General features: G+C 41.6%; 1 protein-coding gene across 1 annotated transcript in view; it reads right to left on the bottom strand.

Moving 5' to 3' along the window:
- LOC120928225 (hydroperoxide isomerase ALOXE3-like) overlaps positions 1-21,983 on the bottom strand; it is a 347,315-nt gene that overhangs the window by 257,674 nt on the left and 67,658 nt on the right. Inside the window, exons 6-8 of the mRNA XM_040339332.1 lie at positions 14,372-14,544; positions 2,307-2,450; positions 859-1,062 (exon numbers count right to left, since the gene is read on the bottom strand). Coding sequence (XP_040195266.1) covers positions 859-1,062; positions 2,307-2,450; positions 14,372-14,544 — 521 coding nt within the window. The remainder of the gene's footprint in view (positions 1-858; positions 1,063-2,306; positions 2,451-14,371; positions 14,545-21,983) is intronic.

Below are 21,983 nucleotides of genomic sequence, written 5' to 3'. Positions count from 1 at the left end.
ATCTGAGTCAATCTGATTGTTTTCAAGGACAGACACTTTTAGCTTGCACTATTATTATTGTTTAATCAATATTACATGGTTTATTTGTTACACATAAGGAATACCTTTATACATTATTTGTGTGGTGCTGCAATTTTTCACTATTGTATAACATATAAGGTGCCTGTAAACCTTTACCAACATGTCTGCACCCAAATTAGAAGATCTGCCTCATGTCATTGTATTAACTATGACTTATTTGCCAGCAGTTCTTCTAGCGAACAGCAAAATATCCAGTCAATCCCTATAAAAGCAATAAGTTCAGACTCTAACAAAGAATAGCGCATGTGGAACTTTAAATTTGGTGAGCACAAAAAAGTCAATAAGAGTATACAAAGTAAACATAGTTTATACATTTATTAAAAATGTATAACATTCATCATACATGGGGTGCATTAACAAAGTTGCCAAGCCACTTGGCAGTGATACATACAGCATACCAAGCGGCCACATACATATATATTGGAATTGTTGATATACAGTAATACACAAGCATCAAAAACTCAAGTTTTATGAAGCCTATGTATCACTGTAGATCAACAATTCAATATAACAATATATATGTATGTGGCCTTGGTATACTATTTGTATCACTGCCAAGTGGCTTGGCACTTTTTTTTATGCATCCTATTTATATGATGAATGTTATACATTTTTTATAAACTTACAAAACTATGTTTAATTGATCTTTTTGTGCTCACCTCATTTAAAGTCTCACAGGTGCTATTTTTTGTTGTATTTAATTTGGGGATGGAGGTGTGTCACTGGCAACAACAGACCATTTTCTCTTTCTCTTATAAGTTCAGACTCTTTACTCACTTTATACAGTGGGTGCCCCATTGGAAGTTGCCTGGTAGTTGCAATTGAGAAGACCTCAGCTAGAAGATGGGTATTGAGAAGGTGAGTGCCAGCTTCATGCACCTGGAAATCAGCACTACGCACCCAGATCTTGGCCAATACCCAGTCAAATTCCGAGTCGCTGGGCAGGAAGATGGGAACATTTTTTCCAGGAGTCTGAGATAACTGGAATACAAAAAAGATCACTGTATCTATTTATTGGTCATAAAATGTAACCAAACGTATTGTAGTGTTTTGTTCTTGTTTTATTTATCATTATTTGCATTAAACGACTTTTATTTAGATTCATGCATGACAAACTCTGAAAACTTGTTTTCCTTAAGGCCCCTTTCACACTGAAAATAGTGCCTAAATACCACCTGAAAAACTCCTGCACTGCATTCTCAATGCGATGCGCTGGCGGGAGAAAAAAAATCTCCTGCGAGCAGCATCTTTGGAGCGGTGAGAGGAGCGGTGTGTTTACCGCTCCTTCACATTGAAAGTATGGGAGACCGCGGTAATACCGCCGGCAATGCGCCTCTGCAGAGGCACATTGCCAGCGGTATTAACACTTTTTTGGCCGTTAGCAGGGGTTAATACCGCACTGCTAGTGGCCAAATTCCACGGCAATTTCGACGGTATAGCGCCGCTATTTTTAGCGGCGCTATACCGCCACTGCATGTTCTGCCCCAGTGTAAAAGGGGCCTTACAAAGTTTATTCATGCTGCTTTCATGCTAGTGTAATTAAATGGACAATCTACCCTTAGGAAAAGGGGAGCATGAAACTAAAAAAAAGGGGGAAGCTTGGAACCGAGAAACCTGGGTAAAAGGTAGATAAAGGATGAACAGATTGCTAATGGAGGACACTTCTATCTTGATCGTAGCACTAGTAATTCCAAAGTGAATAATAATCACCTAGGAAAGTCTACTGTATATGTGCACAGCTGAGTACCATGCACCAAAAAGGAAGCACAAACAGTGGAAGACTGAGGTAGTCCATGATTCAACACCTTAGGCCAAGAAAACTCTAGCTCAAGAGAGAAGGTTTTACACACAGGGTTGTTCACAGCCCATGGGCACAACCCCCCAAAGGAGAAGTCCATCCAAGGAGTGCTCCAGGGCAAACACAGATCCGTTCCTTCACAGAAGAGAGAACCCTTTCCTCTACAGTTCTCTATTAAATAGGAACCTGTCCACCATCTGGGTGCACCTCCAAGGTTTCAGATCAGGTATTGGCATCCTCCCGCCCCAATCTCCAGAAGCTTCTTATAGAGTTAGGTGGAGGTAGTCAAACTCCCAGTCTGGGGAGTCTTGAGCGGACCAAACTAAACAAATCTGGCTCCTGTGGCTACAGCAGAAGCCCCATGCTAACTTTACTTCACAGTCTATGTAGAATGGTGCTCCAAACATGAATACAAAAGTGAAAATACCTGGATGGCAATTGGGACAAGCTGATCCTGAAGATTCTTCCACAGTAGACACATAGGGGTTGCAATGTATTGAGGCTTTTTATTGATAGTATTGGTGGGAACACCCTGGAGAACCACATAATCTGCCAGGAAAATGTGACCATTCTGAAAGATAACAATTAGGAAATCAGATCAGCAATGTAATAATGAATTAATTTACTCTAGCCATACACAAAGGCAATTTTTTTTCTCACGTAGGACAAAATTACTGAGCTAATTTAAATTATTATTTTATTTTGGATAGAATACACATGGGTTATAACCTCTGTGGAGTTTCAGGTTTCTTCTCACTTCTTGTGTCTCTGAGGAAATCTCCCCAATGGGACACAGACAGCAAAAAGTAAACAGACAAGTATTTCAACCCCTCCCTACTGTATCCATGTATTGGCTATACCTACACTTAAGACCAGTTCTTTTTACAACCTGAATTCAAAAAAAGTTGGTACGCTGTGTAAAATCTACATAAAAACAAAATGAAATTATTTGAAATCTCATAAACTCATATTTTATTCACAACAGAAAATAGAAAAAATATCAACTTTTTAAACTGAGAAAATGCACCATTTTAAGGAAAAAGGTCATTAATAGCAGCAACAAGTCTTAAGTTCGGACAGGGTCATGTTTACCACAGTGTAGCATCCCCTCTTCTTATAACACTGTAAACACAACTGGAAACTGAGGAGACCAGTTGCTGGAGTTCTGTTCCATTCTTGCCTCTTTCTGTCCAAAACTGAGCTCATAATCTTTCCTCCCCATGTGCCTCTTCCCCTGATTTCTCCATCAAGATTGTTATGTCTCCAGGATACCTTTCAGGTTCAAAAAGGTATCTTCGGTGTATAGTATAGGCATAAATGTACTGCGGCGGCCAGGCGTACGTTCCTGAATCGGCGTATCTACTCATTTACATATTCTACACCGACCGCAATGGAAGCGCCACCTAGCGGCCATCCGAAATACTGCAATCTAAGATAGGTCCTATCTTAGATATGTTTAAGCGTATCTCTGTTTCAGCATACACTTAAACATAAGTCGGTGTAGATTCTGAGTTGGGTCGGCTTATCTACTGATAAGCCAGCCTAACTCTTACTGAATCTACCTATGTGTGTACAATGTATTATTGCATTAGTAAGCCAGAAGTATGTTTGTCTCAGGTTAGCTGTTACGCTTGCGCCATCTACTGGCCAAACATGAATATAGTTGTAAATATTCTTATCTAGCTTTTATAGGCTGTGACATCAAAATCGTCATATCCTCTTTAGCCATGAAGTGAAGGTCTTTTAGTATCTCCATGTTTAAGATCAAGGCAGCAAGGCCTGCATGCAATCTGTCCCCATCCATGGCATCGGAGGTAAGCAATCTCCTTCTTTTTCCTCCACAGGCTTTTAGGGAGGTAGTTAGCCATCTCTGATAATGTTTATATGATGTGTTTATTATCGTATAGTAATGTTATACCATTTTTGTTATTTCTAGTTTTACCGCATATCACGTGTGTCATCCACATGTATATTGAAATCTGCAACGTGCCAATAAAGACACAAGATAAGAAACAGCAGTCTATTATTGTGTGTGCAGAGAAAGGTCGCCTAGATAGCTACCCATAGACTCCGGGAGTACGGGAAGCGAGTCCAGGACAGTAAAACTCCGTCCAGTAACACTACGGATAGTGCAGAGGGGAAGAGGTTTAGCCGCACGGAAGAGCTACAGTCTGCAACCGACTATACAGCCACTTCCATACAGCCAAGCAGCATACAGAGACTGCAGCCTTATACGCTTACTGCTCCCACAGGCCGCTACTCAGTCAAACGGCCATGTCACGCAGTAGCTCATCCTCGCTCAAAACCCGATCACAAGTTTACAGTTCCGGCAAGTCGATGACAGCCAGTGTCGCAGCCGCCATTGCCCAAGGGAAAGCCGAAGCAGCAAAGACCCGAGCAGCCTTTGCTGAGCAAGAAATGCAGATTAAAAAGGAGAAAGTGAGGCTGAAGACAGAGAAAGTGCAGCAACAGGCACAGTTAGAGGCACAGAAAGTGCAGCAACAGGCACAGTTAGAGGCCGAGGAAGCCCTCCTAGATGTCACTCTGGAGAAGCTCACTGCAGAAAAGGAAGCTGCAACCGCCATAGCTGAAGCAGAAGCCCTGGAAGCAGCCGTGAGCCTCAGTGGTGAACGCATCAATGTCCTTGGCTCAGAACAAGGAGAGCCGAATCCCTCGCAACGCACGTCAGATTACTTGCGTTGCGAGGGATTCTTGCACTGTGATTGGCCGGAGCCGTGATGAAATTAGTGACGCCACGATCGCCTTCACTAATGGCACGCTCAGTGCGCCTGTGCTGTTGTCTACGGCGTACATGCGACGTAGACATCGGTGCAGTTTTTTCTGCAAATATCTCCTAAACCGTGTAGGTTTAGGAGATATTTATTGTACCTATAGGTAAGCCTTAATCTAGGCTTACCTGTAGGTAAAAGTGGTCTGTAAGGGTTTACAACCACTTTTTTTTTTTAAAGGTTAACTTTTTTTTATTGTTTTTATAAGCATAACAAATAATGGTTACACAGGTGTATAATCATAGCGAACATCGCTTAAAGCGGATGTGCCACTAAAAAAAATATTAAAAGCCAGCAGCTACAAATACTGCAGCTGCTGACTTTTAATATAAGGACACTTACCTGTCCTGGACTCCAGCGGTGATCGCAGCAGATGACGAGCCGATCGCTCGTCACCCTGCTGCTCCCCCCTCCATCCACGGTGAGGGAACCAGGAAGTGAAGCGCTCCGGCTTCACTGCCCGGTTCCCTACGGCGCATGCGCGAGTCGCGCTGCGCCCGCCGATTGGCTCCCGCTGTGTGCTGGGAGCCGAGTGTTCCCAGCATACAACGGGGGACGGACGGAAGGTAAGGAAAAAACCCGTCCTTTGCCCGTATCGTAGGGCCGGAAGTGGGTGCAGATACCTGTCTGTAGACAGGTATCTGCACCCCCCTCCCCCCTGAAAGGTGTCAAATGTGACACCGGAGGGGGGGAGGGTGCCGATCAGCGGGACTCCACTTTAGAGTGGAGATCCGCTTTAAGTCAAAGTGCAATACAATAATCAGGTATGCAGGTAAACATTGTGAAACAGCATACAGAAAAGTCATCACGCAGCACAATCTACTCTAGTCGGGGTCTATGCACTGGCAGTTTTGGAACCACGAAATCCCTATTAAAAGCTGTACCCTAGGGGGCAGGTGGTATGGTACTATCTGAAAAGGAAAAAATAGTGATGCGCTTTTTTCCTTTTTTTGTATCATTCTGGTTTTGTACACCTGTGTGTATGCAGCAATATCATTTGGGTATTTGTGTTGTTTTTTTTCCTTTCAAATTGAATTAATAGTTAGCGCTGTAGTACATTTCTCACGTATGGTACTTTCTGAGTTAACCCAGGAGTTCCATATTTTGGAGAACTTTTTTGGGCATCCTCTAGCTTCGTATGTTAACTTATATAGTGGTATCGCTTGTTTGACAATGGTAAGCCAAAACTTTATATTTGGTGAGGACTGAGATTTCCAGTGCATGGTAATCGTTTTTTTAGCGTAAAACAAAATTATGTGTAGGAGGGATTGTACATTTTTGGATAAAGCTTCATCATCAATGTATCCCAGCAGACATCTAAGAGGATTGCAAGTATTAGGAATCTCAGCTACATCCGACCAGAACTTGCTTATCGGAGCACATTCCCACATCAGATGGAAGAACGTGCCATCGGCCATTCCACATCAAGTGCACACAAAAGTGGATAATCTCTTTAACCAATAAAAAAAATATGGTGTAAAATATGATCTATACAATAGTTTGGTCTGGGTCACCTTGTCCCTTGAGGAGATGACGGAGGGCATCGGTAGGGGAAGAATCTCTCCCCAGATCTCCTCCGTCAGCTCAGGTATGTCTGCGCGCCATCTCTGTTCAATGGTGGTAAGCCTAGTTGTCGTGGAGTAGAGACTTATAGTAAGACAAAACTATTTTGGTGTGGGAGGGGTCAGTCAGTAAGTTTTCAAGTGAGGAAGTTTGCATCTCTATATTTCGTAGTCCGAATTGTGCAGCAGCGGTATGTCGTATCTGTAGATATTGACTGTAGGCCATGTGTGGGAGTCCAAAGTCTCTCTGGAATTCCGCAAAGGAGCGGAATGTAGTGTCTGTAAATAAGTGTGATATTGTTTTTACCCCTTTTTTGAACTAGTATCCCCGTCAGTTCTCTGATGAAATTCTGGTAGGCATGGGTTTCCCCATAGTGGGGCATTGGGAGAAAATATAACTGGGGTACTGGGTGGTAACAGTTTAGAAATTCTAAAGATCCGCAGGGTCATGGCCAGACCAGTAACCCCTTCCCTCCCCCTAAGCGACAGATGGTGTATTAGGTTCTGGAAAGATTCATATGAGGATGGCCGCCTCTAGGGCAGCAGCTGCATTGTTGGCCTCAGGATGAATCCACCAATGGGCATGCGCCAGTTGCTAGGCAATATAGTACGTTTGGAGACAGGGGAGTGCCAGGCCCCCCTCCAAAGTAGGTAGCTGTAAAGTTTGCTTAGCGATCATCACCACACCGCCTCTACAAACAAAATTGATGATTATGGAGTCTATCTCTTTACATTTTTCTTTGGTTATATATAATGGTGAATTGCTCAGGACGTACAGGAATCGCGGGAGATAGATCATTTTGAAAATATTTATTCTTCCTAACAGTGTGAGAGGGAGATTGTTCCATGTTTTTAATGTTCCATGTTTTTAAGGTTTTCTTTAATCTACTGATAAGGGGGTCTAAATTGATCTTGGCATAGGAGGAGACAGGGAGTTTTATCAAGACCCCAAGATAACAAAAACTGTGAACTATTTGCAGTGGGCACTCAGGAGGTAGTGTTATTGGTGTCTCCTGGTCGATCTGATACAAAAGGGACTTGTTCCAATTGACCCGAAACCCTGAAAAGTGGCCAAACCGTCGGATAATTTCCAGCAAGGCTGGGAGTGACGGCTGGGAGTCCTCCAGATATATCAGCATATCGTCCGCATATAAGGACACTTTTTCCTCAATCGTCAGTCCCTTGACCTCCCCACTGAACCTTATCATTGATACTAGGGGCTCTATCGCCAGTGCAAACAGGAGCGGCAACAGCAGACACCCCTGACTGGTGCCTCTCTTTATAGGAAAGGCGTCCGATATGGATACAACCACTTTAAACACTTCATCTAAGATGCTAATTTTTTTTTACCCAATCATGTTACTGACCTGTTGCCAATTAACTTAATTAGCTGAGGGCTTTGGTTCAGGGGGAGCGGTTCTGTGTATCAGACCTCCGTCTCTACAAGGGGACTGACACTTGAAAGACCAGTATAATTGGCGGTCCAAATCCATGTGCAGATGTGAGGAGTTACAACAGGTAATATTAAATTACTAAATCTAACTAAAGACAGTACTCACAGAGAGTTCAACAAACGGTGAGTCACCTTATCCTAATTCTATACCTCTGTGTTTAAAAGACTGCTTTGCAAAAACAAACTGCTTTTGATTGCCAATGACTGTTAATGACTGTTAATGTTCTGCATGGAATACACCGAGTTCTGCACGGATTATGCATGCGACTGTGAAGGCGATTTTTAGAGGATCCACCTGATTGCCCATTGATGGGGAATAACGATTGGACATCTTTACAGCATGATATAAAAATATATACAAATATAATTATAAAAAAAAAAAAAAAAATCCAAATGTAACGTTTGGAGTTCATTTGTATCAGTCGCAGCAATCGCATTAGCAAAATACAATTTATGTCACAAGCCGTGGGTATTACTCCTTCCTTCTAAAGGAGATCTGAAAGTAAGAAGAAAAGGGGGGGAAATTATTGAATTTTAAATCTAAAACCATATGACCATAAAGGAACAAAATAAGTGAATATTTCCTGAGTTTGACACCTGGCTGTTTTCCTGTTGCTATTTTTTTTTTTTTTTTTTCCTCCCAGGTATTGCTTTCCTCTAGAGTGCGTTTTTTTTTTTTTTTTTTTTTGGTAAGGCAGAAAAGAGGGAAGGGATAATGAGAGGCCGTCCAGTAAGAGGAGCGGTAGCCAACACCCCCAAAACTAGTGCTAGTCCAGGCACTATAAAAAAATATATGACACAAAATGGCTCCAAAGACAGTTCTGGGAGAATGGCTGGGGCCAAAAGTAGGCTATCGGAAGGCCAATTGGAAAATAATCAAAGAAGGCAATCCAAAATTAGGATAACTGAAGAAACAGAGGAGGTAGCCGCAGGACTAAGCGGAGCAAGTTATATAGATCTACCCCCATCAAAAGGGAAGTTATTAGAGATGTTTTCAAAATTGCAGATATCTATCAGCCGGATGGAGAATACGTTAAAAAATGAGATATCTATTGTACATGATGATATGAGTCACCTATTAAGAAGAGTTGAAGAAACAGAGGAAAAACTGGACAGCCAGTCAGCAGAAGTGTTAGAGTTAAAAAACCAGATGAAAGATTTAAAGAGGGAGCAAAGGAATATGCGGTACAGAATGGAAGATCAAGAAAATCGGAACCGGAGGAAAAATCTGAGGATTCGTGGTTTGCCAGATCAGGAAGGAGAAGATCTCCAAGAAAAATTGGATAAAGTTTTTGGTCAATTATTGGGCAAAATCGAAAATGAAAAAATAAAATTTGAAAGGTTCCATCGGATCAGGAAACCTTTGGAATTGGCTGCGGAAACACCCAGAGATGTGATCGCCAGATTCCATAACTTCCAAGATAAAGAACAAATCTGGCAGGCCTTGAAATCTAGACCTGCAAAGTTTAATGATGTTAACTTACAGATCTTTCCGGACCTCTCTACCGAGACCCTGTCTAGAAGAAGATTATTAAAACCCCTATTGGAACACCTAAAAACGAATAATATTCAATATTTTTGGGGTTACCCTGCATGTTTAACGGGGAGGAAGGAAGGCAGGTCCGCAACCCTAAGGTTTCCTGAGGAGCTGGCTAAGTTTTGCAAGAGACTTGATATCCCTCTGATAGATATACCTGGCTGGAGTGAAACACAGGAGAATACATCTGACACACCAGTACAACAAAATTGGCACCTCATCTCAGGAAATAAAAAAGGAAAATAGCTATTGAGGAAACAATAATAAGAATGAGGGAGTAGTAGGGCGGCTTTAAATGGCGGGGGACAACTTTTTTTTTTTTTGAGAGATGGAGGGGGGAAGGGGTGAACGGGGAGCAGCGTGGGGCTACGAGTCAAGTTACACGCATCATAAGTTGGAACAGGGGCCTGGATGCCGGGGGTGGGTGGCAGCAGCTCTCTGAGGGTCTCACATCAGAGCTCAACCTCAGGGGGAGAACCGTAGGGCTGGATGGAGAAGGAGGGCCACGGATCTTTGAGCCTTTTGAAGGCTGCAAACCCCCATTACGATAGGGGAGGTAGGGGGAGGTTCTGGGGGGGTAGGTTGGGTAGGAGATGTTGTGGGTGGGGGGAGGTGGGGGGTTCTAAGATAGGGGTGGGAGGGGGTGGATGGAATGGGGGGGTGGTGGGAAAGGGGGGGGGTGGGTTTTGGATTGGGGTTCTCTCCGAACCTGCAGTGTAGTCCTGGTGACATACCATCCAGCAGATAAAATAGAAACCCTAAAAATCCTTTCGTATAATGTTCGTGGTTTGAATAACCTTACAAAAAGAGGTAATATTCTGAGAGAACTAAAATTTCTTAAAGCAGATATAGTTCTATTACAAGAAACACATATTTCACTGGACTCTAATCTTAAAATAAGTTCACATGACTACCCGCTATGGTACTACGGGGACTCACCGATTAAACGTGCTAAGGGTGTCGCCATTGGCTTTGCCAGGGGAGTCAGATTTTCCCTGGGGGAGAGAATGGTAGACCCCGAGGGGCGCTATCTTTTCCTCAGGGGCAAAATAAATGAAGTCGACTACTCTATAGCTAATATCTATGGCCCAAACCAAAACCCTGTTACATTTCTTAAGGGAGTAATTGAGAGGTTCATGGATTTTAGGTCCGGCAGGGTAATTATGGCCGGAGATATGAATCTCTGTCTGGATCTAGATGCCGACTGTACGTCGCGTGTACAGAGGGGAGGGAACGTACAACGGAAATTACTAAAAAAGAAATTACATCAACACCAATTAATGGATGTATGGAGAATTCAACATCCAAAAGTACGGGATTATTCATTCCGCTCCTCTGTACACGGGACGTATTCCAGAATTGATTTATTTTTGGTGGACCATGAATCTTTGGAGACAGTCAAAAGTTCTGATATCGGAATAGTAACTTTGTCGGATCATGCCCCAGTATCAATTAATTTAAACATAGCGGGAATACAAAAGAATAATAGAACATGGAAAATTAATGAGGATTTAATGCAAGACGAAGAGGTTGTAGATAAGATTAAAAGGGAATTAGGATTGTATTTTAAAGAAAATAGTTCTGAATTTCTGTCAGAAGCATTAATATGGGAAACTCACAAGGCCTATATCAGAGGTATTATGATCGCAATCGGAACAGCTAAAAAAAAAGAAAGTAGGAATAAACAAGATAACTAATATAAAACAATCCTTGATCTGGAACAAAGACATAAATTAACAGGTGATTGCGTAGTTGGTCATTCGGTTATTCTAAAAAGGGCAGAACTAAGGGACCTTATTGAACAAGAAAATAGATCAACCTGTCTTAAAGTTAAGAAAGAAAGGTACCAATGGGGGGATTTGTCGGGAAAATATCTAGCCAAAATGTTAAAAAAGGAATCTACCAGAAATTTTATTGAAAGTATACAAACTAGTAAAGGAAATAAAGTATTTACAACCCCTGAGATTGCGGGAATATTCCAAGAATACTATGGGAGGCTGTACGCTATATCTCAAAATGATCCCCCTGAGAAAGCGAAAAGGAGATCAGAATACCAAAAAAAATTCTTAGAGGGAGCAGGTCTTAAAAAAATACTAGTAGATAAACTTAGTTTTCTAGAGGACCCTATAACAGAAACGGAAATTAGGAAAAACTTAAGTGAGTCCCCATTAGGGAAAAGTCCTGGCCCGGATGGGCTAACAACTGAGTATTATAGGAAATTTAGCGATATCCTAGTTCCTAGGATGTGTGCTTATATGAACGGCATCGGCACGAATTGGGACATTCGTCGTGAGGCACTTGAAGCTGCAATTACGATTATCCCTAAAGATGGTAAAGACCCTTCATTGTGTTCCAGTTATAGACCTATTTCCCTATTAAATGCGGATGTAAAGTTGTTCGCCAAAATCTTAGCTGGTAGAATGAAGAATATCATGAATAAATTGGTATATAATGATCAAGTGGGCTTTATCCCATGTAGGGAAAGTAGGGATAACAGTATCAAGACACTGTTACTGATTCAGAGAATAAAAGAAGGTAAGTCCCCAGGTCTACTACTGTCGATAGACGCCGAAAAAGCTTTCGACAGAGTAGACTGGGGATACCTTCAGACTACTTTAGAGTTTTTTGGGGTAGGCCCCAAGATGTTGGGGTGGATAAAAGCTCTATATAAGCACCCTACGGCAAGGGTTAAGGTAAATGGGACGGTATCCGGGCTTTTTGAGATGTTTAATGGGACCCGTCAAGGCTGTCCCTTGTCACCCTTATTGTTTACTTTGTCCTTAGAACCTTTACTGTCTACGATTAGAAATAATCCTGACATCGAGGGGATACAGACAGATGACGGAGAACATAAAATTGCGGCTTACGCCGATGATATTCTGTTATATATAGTGAACCCGATTACATCTCTCCCTAATCTTTTAAAAACTCTTAAAGTCTACGGTGAAGTTTCTAATTTCAAAATTAATCCCTTAAAGTCCAAGATCTTGAATATTAATGTGAAAGCACAGGATGTAACCAGATTTAAAAAAGACTTCCCATTTATTTGGAGAGATACTGTATTAAAATACCTAGGTGTCAATATAACAACATCTTCTGAGTCAATTTATCAGTATAATTTTATTCCATTACTGAACGATATTAAAATGGACTTAAATAAAATTGCTTCCAGACAGAGGTCCATATTAGGAAGAATAAATAGTTTTAAAATGTTAACTTTGCCCAAGATTCTATATAAATTACAAATGTTGCCGATTGCAATACCAGAAGTATATTTTAAAACGTTAAAAAAATTATTAATTAGATTCATATGGCGGAAAAAGAAAGCGCGCATAGCCATGTCTATACTCACCAGAGACAAGGCGCAGGGCGGGTTGGGGTTACCTGACATTAAGGCATACTATACGGCCATTCACATGACACGGGTGGTTGAATGGGTTAGAGAAAATAAAGAAAAATTATGGGTTAAATTGGAAATTAGTTTAAATAAAACTAGGTTAGGAAAGGAGATTTGGATTCCGGCACAATTTAGACAGTCAAAAGAGCACTTGTACACGATTACACGGACATCTATGTTAATATGGGATAGGGTTCACAAAAATGAAAAATGGGGATACAATTCCCTATTAATACCACTATACGACACAAATTATTTTGCACCAGGGAACGTAAGCTTGTCTGGGAGTTGGATAAAGAAAACTGACGTAAAATTAAGGGATATACTGAAAGATGGCAAAATCTGTAGTTATCAGGAACTTGGGGAACACAAAGAAATGTTTGAGTTGAATTGGCTGAGATACCAACAGTTGAAACATTTTGTGGACTCCCTTCCTCGTCCGATCAGGCTAGAGGGAAATTTGCTCCCACTAGAGCGTATGTGCCTGGCCTCGAGCGGACGAGGCGGGATCTCACGGATTTATAAAATATTGTCGGGACTAAAAAATAAGGGGCTACCTCCGTATATTAAAAAGTGGGATGAAGAGTTGGCAACAGGGGACACTGAGAGAGATTTCGGGAAAATACTGAAGATGACGCATATCACTTCAACTAACTGCGGGTTGATAGAAATGAATTTTAAATGTTTATCAAGATGGTATATCACCCCAGATATTGCACATCGATTCCAAGGGGAGACTTCCGGATTCTGTTGGAGGGGTTGTATGGAACCCGGAACCATGTCACACCTTTGGTGGACGTGCCCCAAAATCAACAGATATTGGCATAAAGTGGTATCAGTAATCAAGGAAATCACTGGAATTAAAATAGCAGTAGACCCGTGGGTGTGTTTGTTCCACGGGACAAACATGACTGGTAAACAGTATATGAGAACCTTGCTCCCCCATATCCTGAATGCAGCAAAGAGCCTGATCCCTAAACAGTGGAAAGATCCCGAGAGCCCAACAATGAAGAATTGTCTTGATAAAATAAATGATATTTATTACATTGAACAGCTTAAGTTTATGGGGGAGGAAGGTGAAAGGGGATTCAAACTTAAATGGCAGGACTGGGTTGACTATAAGTCATCACAGAGTTATCTAGTCCGGATGGTATAGGACAGGAAGTGTAGTGAAGTAAAAGTTGACAAACTAAGAGACTGAGGTTCGGAGAGAAAGGGGTGGGTCAGGGTATGGGGGGGGTGGGTTTGGGTTAGTCGACTTGGGTAGGGGCACTTTGGTTTTATGATGTAATTTTTTTTTTTTTTATAATTTTTTTTTATAATTTTTCTATATAATAAGAAATAACCACATATGATGCAAAGCCACAAATTAGCCGCTATGGGCGGTTATACCGTGAGCAGGTCTCCCTGTCCTATGTCAGGGTAGTCTTTTGTTGGCGTAGTCTGAAGTGGAAGAAAAAAAGGAAAAAAAAAAGAACTTAATTAGCTGTAAAATGTTATTTTGGCTCTTTCTTGTTAGCATCACTTACTGTGCCAGCTTTTTGTTCCCCTTTCTAAACTTTTTTGAGATGTGTTACGGTCACCAATTTAACATTTTCTCAGTTTAAATGTGATGTGTTTTCTATTGTGAATAAAATATGGGTTTATGAGACTTGAAAATCATTGCAAACATTTTTTTACACAGTGTTTTAACTTTTTGGGAATTGAGGTTGTATCATTTAAATCCATATCTCCACACCAGATAATAACTTCACCTGGAGTTCTTTCTGTAGGTTTGTGTGAGCCCCCAGGGATGGAGCCACCATCTGGTCAGTAACTGGGAAGTTCCCTGGAATCTTAACACATTTCTTGATCAGCGTGGGGTTAAGTCCATTTAGATATTGGTTTCCAAAAAAAGAATCCTCTTTCCATATCTTACTCACTATATCTGAAATATAAGAATTTAAAAAATGTAGATGCTTAAAGAAGCAGCAGATAGTGGGTTTTCAAGTGTACAAGTGGCTTAACGTAGAACTAAAGGCAGTAATACTCACCAATAGTGTCAGGCGAATGGTTCGGCCTGAGCATGAGTCTTCGGCAAACGCTCGAATTGTCTGGGCATTCAGCCGTTTGTTCAACCCACCGAAAACCCCACAATGCACTGCATGCCACACAGTGCATTGGACACCTTGATTGTCTGAAGCAATGAAGACTTTGCCCAATCAGGGCACAGAACACTGTCAGAGCCACGATTAGAGAAAGTAAGAACTGTGCCCAATCATGGCTCATTGCTCATAGACCCACCCCACACTATAAAAGGTTCCTTTCCAGAGCAGCCATTTTGCAGTGTGATATTGGAGTGGAGATAGATAGAAAAGGGCTTTGTCCATTGCTACTAGTGAGTTAGTAGGCATGGGTTTTTATTTGATTTTATGTGATTCTATTGTGAGTGTATAGTGTCAGTGTAGTGTGAATATAGAGATAGTGCAGCATGAGTGTAGTGTGACCATTTATTTTTAGTGTCAGCATAATGTAGGGCCGAAACAACTAATCGATTAATCGACAACTAATCGATTATGAAATTAATCGATTACAATTTTCATAATCGATTAATCGGCCAGTAACATAATGGAGTTAAAAAGACTAAAATTAGCCCTTTATAGTACAAAAAGGCAAATCGCTACTGTAAATATTACTTTCACTGTCCCACAGTAAAAAAAATTGACCCCTTACAGTAGCGATTATTTGTTCTTTTTGTACTTATTTTAGTTTTTTTAACCCCATTAGGTTACTAAACATCTCAGGCCTGGGTCACACCTCTGTTTTTTGGTGCCTTTTGCAGAAACACACTACAGTTCATTTACATGTTTTTCTATGGGACACGTTCACATCCATGATTTTTTTTCAGCTGCTGCGTATTTGGAAAGGGCAAGGACTTTTTTACACAAAACGGTGCAATTTTTTTTTTTTTTTGTTCAATATACTTGAATGGAGAAGCTGCAGAAAAGCATGTAATGTGGTTTTGCGGCAATTCGTGTTTTGTAATCTGCCCAACAACAAATTGGGCCAAAAAAATTAAATGCTATTTTTTTTTTTTTTTTTTTAAGGCTATTATGCAATTAATCGATTAATTGAAACAATAATTGGCCAACTAATCGATTATGAAAATAATCGTTAGTTGCAGCTCTAGTTTAATGTGTCAGAGCACTTTTACTGCAGTATATTGAAGTGCATCAGGGCACTTTTACTGCAGTATATTGAAGTGTGTTAGAGCACTTTTACTAGTGTGTCAGTAAAGTGTGTCTGTATAGTGAGTCCTCAAGTTAAATTGCACCAAAAAGCACTTTCCACAGATTAAAGTGCATCCAAGTACACATTTACCTGTCTCTATTACAGTTCGATAATAAGCCCCCCTTCCCCCCCCCCCATTACATTTGGGTAATAAGTGCCCCCCCTCCCCATCATGTCTGGGAGGCCAGCAAGGAGAGGCAGATGTTCCCATGGCACTGTGAGGGGCCAGCAGTGTATGTGTCCACAGGCAAAGGTGGTCAGTCCTCAGGCAGGGCATCATTTCTTCTGCTTAGTGATGTTGCCTGTGCTATCCAGCCACAGCATGCAGAGGAGGTGGTGGACTGGTTTACTAAACCGTCCTCATCCTTCTCATGCTCTGTCACCCAAGCAGAGACTAGTGTGCAGTCCACCACAACTGTCAGAGCGATTTATTCTGCCTCCTTGTCCACAGCTACTCCTGCCCAGTGGCGTATCTAGGGTATGGCAGCCATGGCAAGTGCCATGGGCGCCATGAGTAGGGGGGCAGCAAAAAGCCATGAAAAAAACCCCACCTGTCCTCCCACTGCCCCCTCCCGCACGAATGTTGCTCCCGGCGCCGCGCCCACCCTGCTGAAGCGCAACGCCGGCACAACAATTGCTAATATTTTCTCCTTCTGCCTGGGGAGGGGGGTGAGAGGTGCACCCAAGACGGCCGATGACTGGCCAGACCGGATCCACATAGGGTAGTGGCTGCTAGGCACAGTGGCTTACATTTATGGGGGTTTTGTTTTCAGTTTGTTTGCGCCCCCCCAAAAATGTTTGGTACCAGCCGCCAGTGGTCCCCAGTGTCCCTCTCTGTCCCCGCCGTGTCCCTGTTCAACTGAAAGATGGGTTTAAATGTTTTGACAAGGGCGCAGTTTTAAGTGCTTGCCATAGGCGCCATTTTCACTAGATACGCCTCTGCTCCTGCCATAGCCCCAGCATTATGCATGGAGGAGTCAGCTGAATTAATTGAACACAGCATTAGCTACTTGCTTCTTGACGATGCACAGACATTACTTGATTCTGAGGTTGAGGAAGGTAGGAACATGAGCCTACAGAGAGGGGATAACACTGATAAACACCAAATTGGCAGTCATGTTCCCCCATGAACTTGGGCCTGAGTGTACTATAATTTGGTTTCTCACATAAGGCTTGCTCACTGTGGTGCAAAACTTTGTTATTTCCATCCAAAGTCTGTCAAAGAGACACCAGAATTTATCCAAAAATCTCTAATCTTGTTCCGAGTGCACTAAATTGAGGTCTCATCTCATCATACAGACTGACTCCCCAAGCCGTGGTTTACAATATATAGAAAGCTTGCAGAGAAAATTTTAATGAAAAAAACAATCAATTTTTTATGATTTCACTTTAAGCATCATTAAATCACTGCTCATTTCAAATTATCTGTTTTACAAAAAAAAAATTATTGATGCATGTCCCCCAGGGTAGTACCCAGACCCACATACCCTTTTTATGCCCAATAACTTGCATATAAGCCTTCAAAATGGGCACTTTTGATTTTTCCAGTTCGGGTCCTAAAGATTTTAATAGGGTTCATTGTTTGGGTCCGAACTTTTGCGATGTTCGAAAGTTCTAACGTGAACCAAACAGGGGGTCATTTGGCCCATCTCTACTCACCAATGCTCCAATGGTCCAACACCTGCAAGGTCCCTTGCTGGCACAGGCATCTTCTCCCTGGTGTCTTTTGAGCGTCAGTTTACAACCATCTTGATTGGCTGATGTGAAATGATGTCACTCCTGTGCATGGGCGTCCGCTGAAATGTTTTCGGGGGGGGGGCGCTTCGGCAGCGGCGATACACTTGTCGCATTTAACCCTTTCTTCGACCGGTAGCGGGGGTTAAAAGCGTCTTTATGGTATATTCTAATCAGTAGATTTGCAGCATTGGTATTGTGTATTCAATTACCATGTTTTATGCAATTCATTTATAATATTTCAACATATGTGGTAATATTTTGGAGAATATTTTTTGGGGTATTTATAGATTTATTGCACTGGGATTGTGTATTCAAGTATCACTTTTTTTATATAATGTATTTAAATATGTTTCTGCACATGGTTAAAGGGTAGTACAACACCATTAATCTTTATATATTAAGTTGTGGAATGTAGGAACACATTTGATGGTTAGCAGCAACTTTAAAGGGTCACTAAAGGAAAAAAATGTTTTTGCTGAAATGACTGTTTACAGGGTATAGAGACATAATAGTTAACTGATTCCCTTTAAAAACTATTAAAAATAGATAAAAACCAATCATATAATGTACCTACAGTTTAGTTTGGTTTTTGCTGTTGTTTCCTGGTTCTCTGATGTACAGAGACAAAGAGCCAATAGAGGGCAGTGATGCTTTGTAAAACGAAACTGGATTGGTGCTGACACACAGTAATCACACCTCCTTGATTAGTCACCACAGTGAGAAATCTCCCAGTACTGTGGTGATCAGGAAACAGACAACCAGGAAGTTTCCAGAACAGAGAGGAATTACAGCAACATCAAAGCAAAAACGAACAATAAGGACATGAAACCAGGACTGCAGTAAGGTAAAGGAAGCTATTTAGCTAAAAAAAAAAAAAATTCCTTTAGTGACCCTTTAAGTATTTATAATATTAGGACTTGGTGGCAGTGCAGTAGTGCCATGTACACAGTGCAAAGTACACAGTGCCATGAGTAGAATGCATGGGCATGTTGCTTTCTTTATCCTTACCTTCCCTGTTTCATGCCCAAGATCACACTTTCTTCACTCTTGCACTCAGCGTCCTCTGAGCCAGCAGCATCATCCTCACCACACACAAATGAGACCCGTGCATAGCTCTTCCTAGCCCCAGCCCCCGCCCAGCAGGAGGGACATATGTAAATACAATATCTTTCCACACAGTGCCCCACTGCTGAAGCAGACTTTCCCCGGACACACTCCCTATATGGGAGGGGTTAGCAAGGGAGCGTCTGAAAAGTTCAGTATACTGTTCAGTCAGCACTGCGAGAGCTGCTGCAGTATGAAGCTTCTCAGCCACAATTCAACACCTTCTTACGATTCCAGGGGAGGGGTCAATTGACCCCCCTTGCCCTATGGAGCGGACGCCAATGCTCCTGTGCATATTCAGAGGTGCCGTCATCCCAGCATACAGAAACTTTTTGGAATTTAAAATGAGCTGCGCATGTGCAGCTTAAAGAGGTTGTAAACCTCTGGAAAAAAATTCCCCCCAAAAATGACCTGCAAGACAAAGGCATAATGAGCTAGTATCGCATACTAGCTCATTATGAAATACTTACCTTAGAACAATGACATGAAGTGCTGCCCGCACTCTGCTCCTACGGCCGACATCTTTCCCGAGTTACTTCCGGGTTCGCGTGCTCAGGCGCTGTGATTTGCCGGAGCAGCGATGACATCACTCCCGTGCATGCGTGTGGGTGCTGCCAGTCACGGCACAGGTCCTGAAGAAACGGCATTAGTGTGCCGTTCCTTCAGTGCGCATGTGCCGATGATGTCGGCAGCAGCGTATATAGTAAATATCTCCTAAACGGTGCAACGGTATTTTATCACTAAGATTTTATAAGTGTTTGTATATGTAAACATATACTACTGCGCTGACCCCATATATAAAAAATCTGTAAATGCTGTGACAAAATTACTTAAATCACTTACATATAAATATGTGAAAATAATAAAGTATATAAGTATAACAGAACACCAAATCCCAAAATAATAATATATAATCGACAAGATTATAATTAATAATACCTAATCCTCAATGTGCAGCCTTTAGCTGTGGTACCATGCGCATATGCGTACAATAAAATCAAAACAGGGGTTCAAACAACTAAAAAATACGATGGATAAACAAGTGAGGGTATGGTGGGATATAGCGACTCTAGAAAAATACAGAGAGGCCAAAATAACACCACGTAGACTCAGATGGGATGTGGGACCAAACGATGGATTAACAGATGCAAGCCTAAATAGAGAATGGTATGATTTTTTTAACGGTTGTGAGAACAAGCTATTGGAGATCATTATCCAAAGAAGGCGGGTCAAATTGAATAAAATAGAAATTAATATCAGCACCCTAAAAGAAAGTATGGATCCACATACCGAGACCACTGATTATAAAAAACACGAGCAAAGAAGTTGCAGGATTTCTTGGCAAAACTAGATAATGAAGTAAAGAATAAAAAGAAAAAAAAATACCAAAGAGACAAAAAGGACTATATGGCAGGTAAAATTTATAACTGGCAGGAGGTAGAAACTACAACAACACCTTATTAAACGATGAGGGAGAACAAATAGGGGTTGAGGGAGGGGTAGTGGCGCAAGCAAAAACCCCAAGAGCCCCCATAGTGAAGAAAAAGAACACAGAACCTACACCGACGAATGGAACGCATAATAAACCCACCCCTAATCAAATAGACCAAGACACAGCACCCCAACCTTCCCAGCCTTACCAACCACCAATTGGTCAGTACTACAGGCCATGGAGAGGAGGAAGAGGAGGGAGAGGGTACTATGGACAGAATTATGGACAGAATTATGGCCCCCCCCACAATGGCAGGGGGAATGGAGAGACTGGAGGGAACCTTACAGACCCCCGATGCCGGTTTTTCAGACGAGTGGAGGAGGATGGAACCACAACCCCCATGAAGGAGAGGGTGCAGAGGGGGAAGCAAAACGAAAAAGAATTGGTTAGGAAAGGGAATATTTAATTTAACAAATATTGTCTTTACACAGGAAGAGTTACTGGTATTGGACAAAGGCATCAAGTCTGCGCCTAAAAGATCTTTTAATAAGTTTGAGGCTTTCATAGACCTGCAGAGGTTCATTAGGAAGCTAAACCTAAAGAAACATTTTGGAAATAAAGAAACGAATGACCAACCAACCATTACAGAATATACACATAGTGGGTTAAAAAATCAATCTACTTTTAACCCAAAGTCCAACTCGCATCAATTTATAGAGGTTTTCAAGAAATTGGTAGAAAAAGAATTAAAAACCATACAGCCGCAAAAAAATGAGAAACAAGATAAAATATGGCAAGGCATAAAGAAACTAGAGAAACGCAACAATGTTGTAATTAGACCAGCAGATAAAGGGGGGGGGCTTGGTCATATTAACAAAACAAGACTACATGGAGGAACTCAATAGACTGGTCAACGACACTTCTACATACAAACCCCTGAAGAAAAACCATAATAAAGATCTAAAAATCAAACCGTGGCATAGGGAACCATGTAATAAATAAGAAAGAAGGAAGGTACCTGCTACCCAAAGCACCAAGAATACATGTTATTTATCAGGTTCCGAAGGTACATAAAAATAAAACCAAACCACCAGGTAGGCCAATCATTAGTGGCATTGAGGCCATACACTCAAGACTGGGGGAATATTTGGATGTATTCCTCCAACCTCTTGCAACTAAAGGAAAAGCTTTCATAAAAGATAGCAAGGACGTGATCAATTTACTTTCAGAAATAGAGGTAGATGACTCCACTCTGTTGGTAGCGATAGACGTGGAGTTACTCTACACAGGCATCAAACAAGCAGACGCACTTGCGGCAGTTGCATGGGCCCTGAGACACCAATCCGAACTGAAACTCAAGCAGAGGAAGTTCATCCTCGAGGGTCTGAGAATGGCCATGAACAACAACTTTTTTCTGGCATAACCACGGTTATTACAGCCAGATAAAATGTGTAGGAATGGGGAACAAATACGCACCAAGTGTGGCCAACATATTTCTAAATAAATGGGAGGGGGAGGAAATTTTTGGAAAATGTTGGCCACAACTCCACACCTACAAACGATTCATAGATGACATCTTGATCGTGTGGAAGGGAGACGAGGAAGAACTAAAGGAATTCATCAACCATATCAACACCAACCATTATGGAATAGTATTTACAGTCAACATACAGAAAACCTGCACACAGTTTCTGGATTTGGAGATTTTTAAGATGGGGAACAAATTACACACTAAAACGTATTTTAAGGACACTGATAGAAATGGATACATTCCATATGGCAGTTGTCACCACCCCCAGTGGAAGCAGGCGATCCCTAAGGGA

This window comes from Rana temporaria, chromosome 2 (genome assembly GCF_905171775.1).
Source record: "Rana temporaria chromosome 2, aRanTem1.1, whole genome shotgun sequence".
In the NCBI taxonomy this organism is placed as follows: Eukaryota; Metazoa; Chordata; class Amphibia; order Anura; family Ranidae; genus Rana; species Rana temporaria.
Note: the sequence above shows the minus strand (reverse complement) of the source record. Positions and strands in the feature narration are given on the sequence as shown.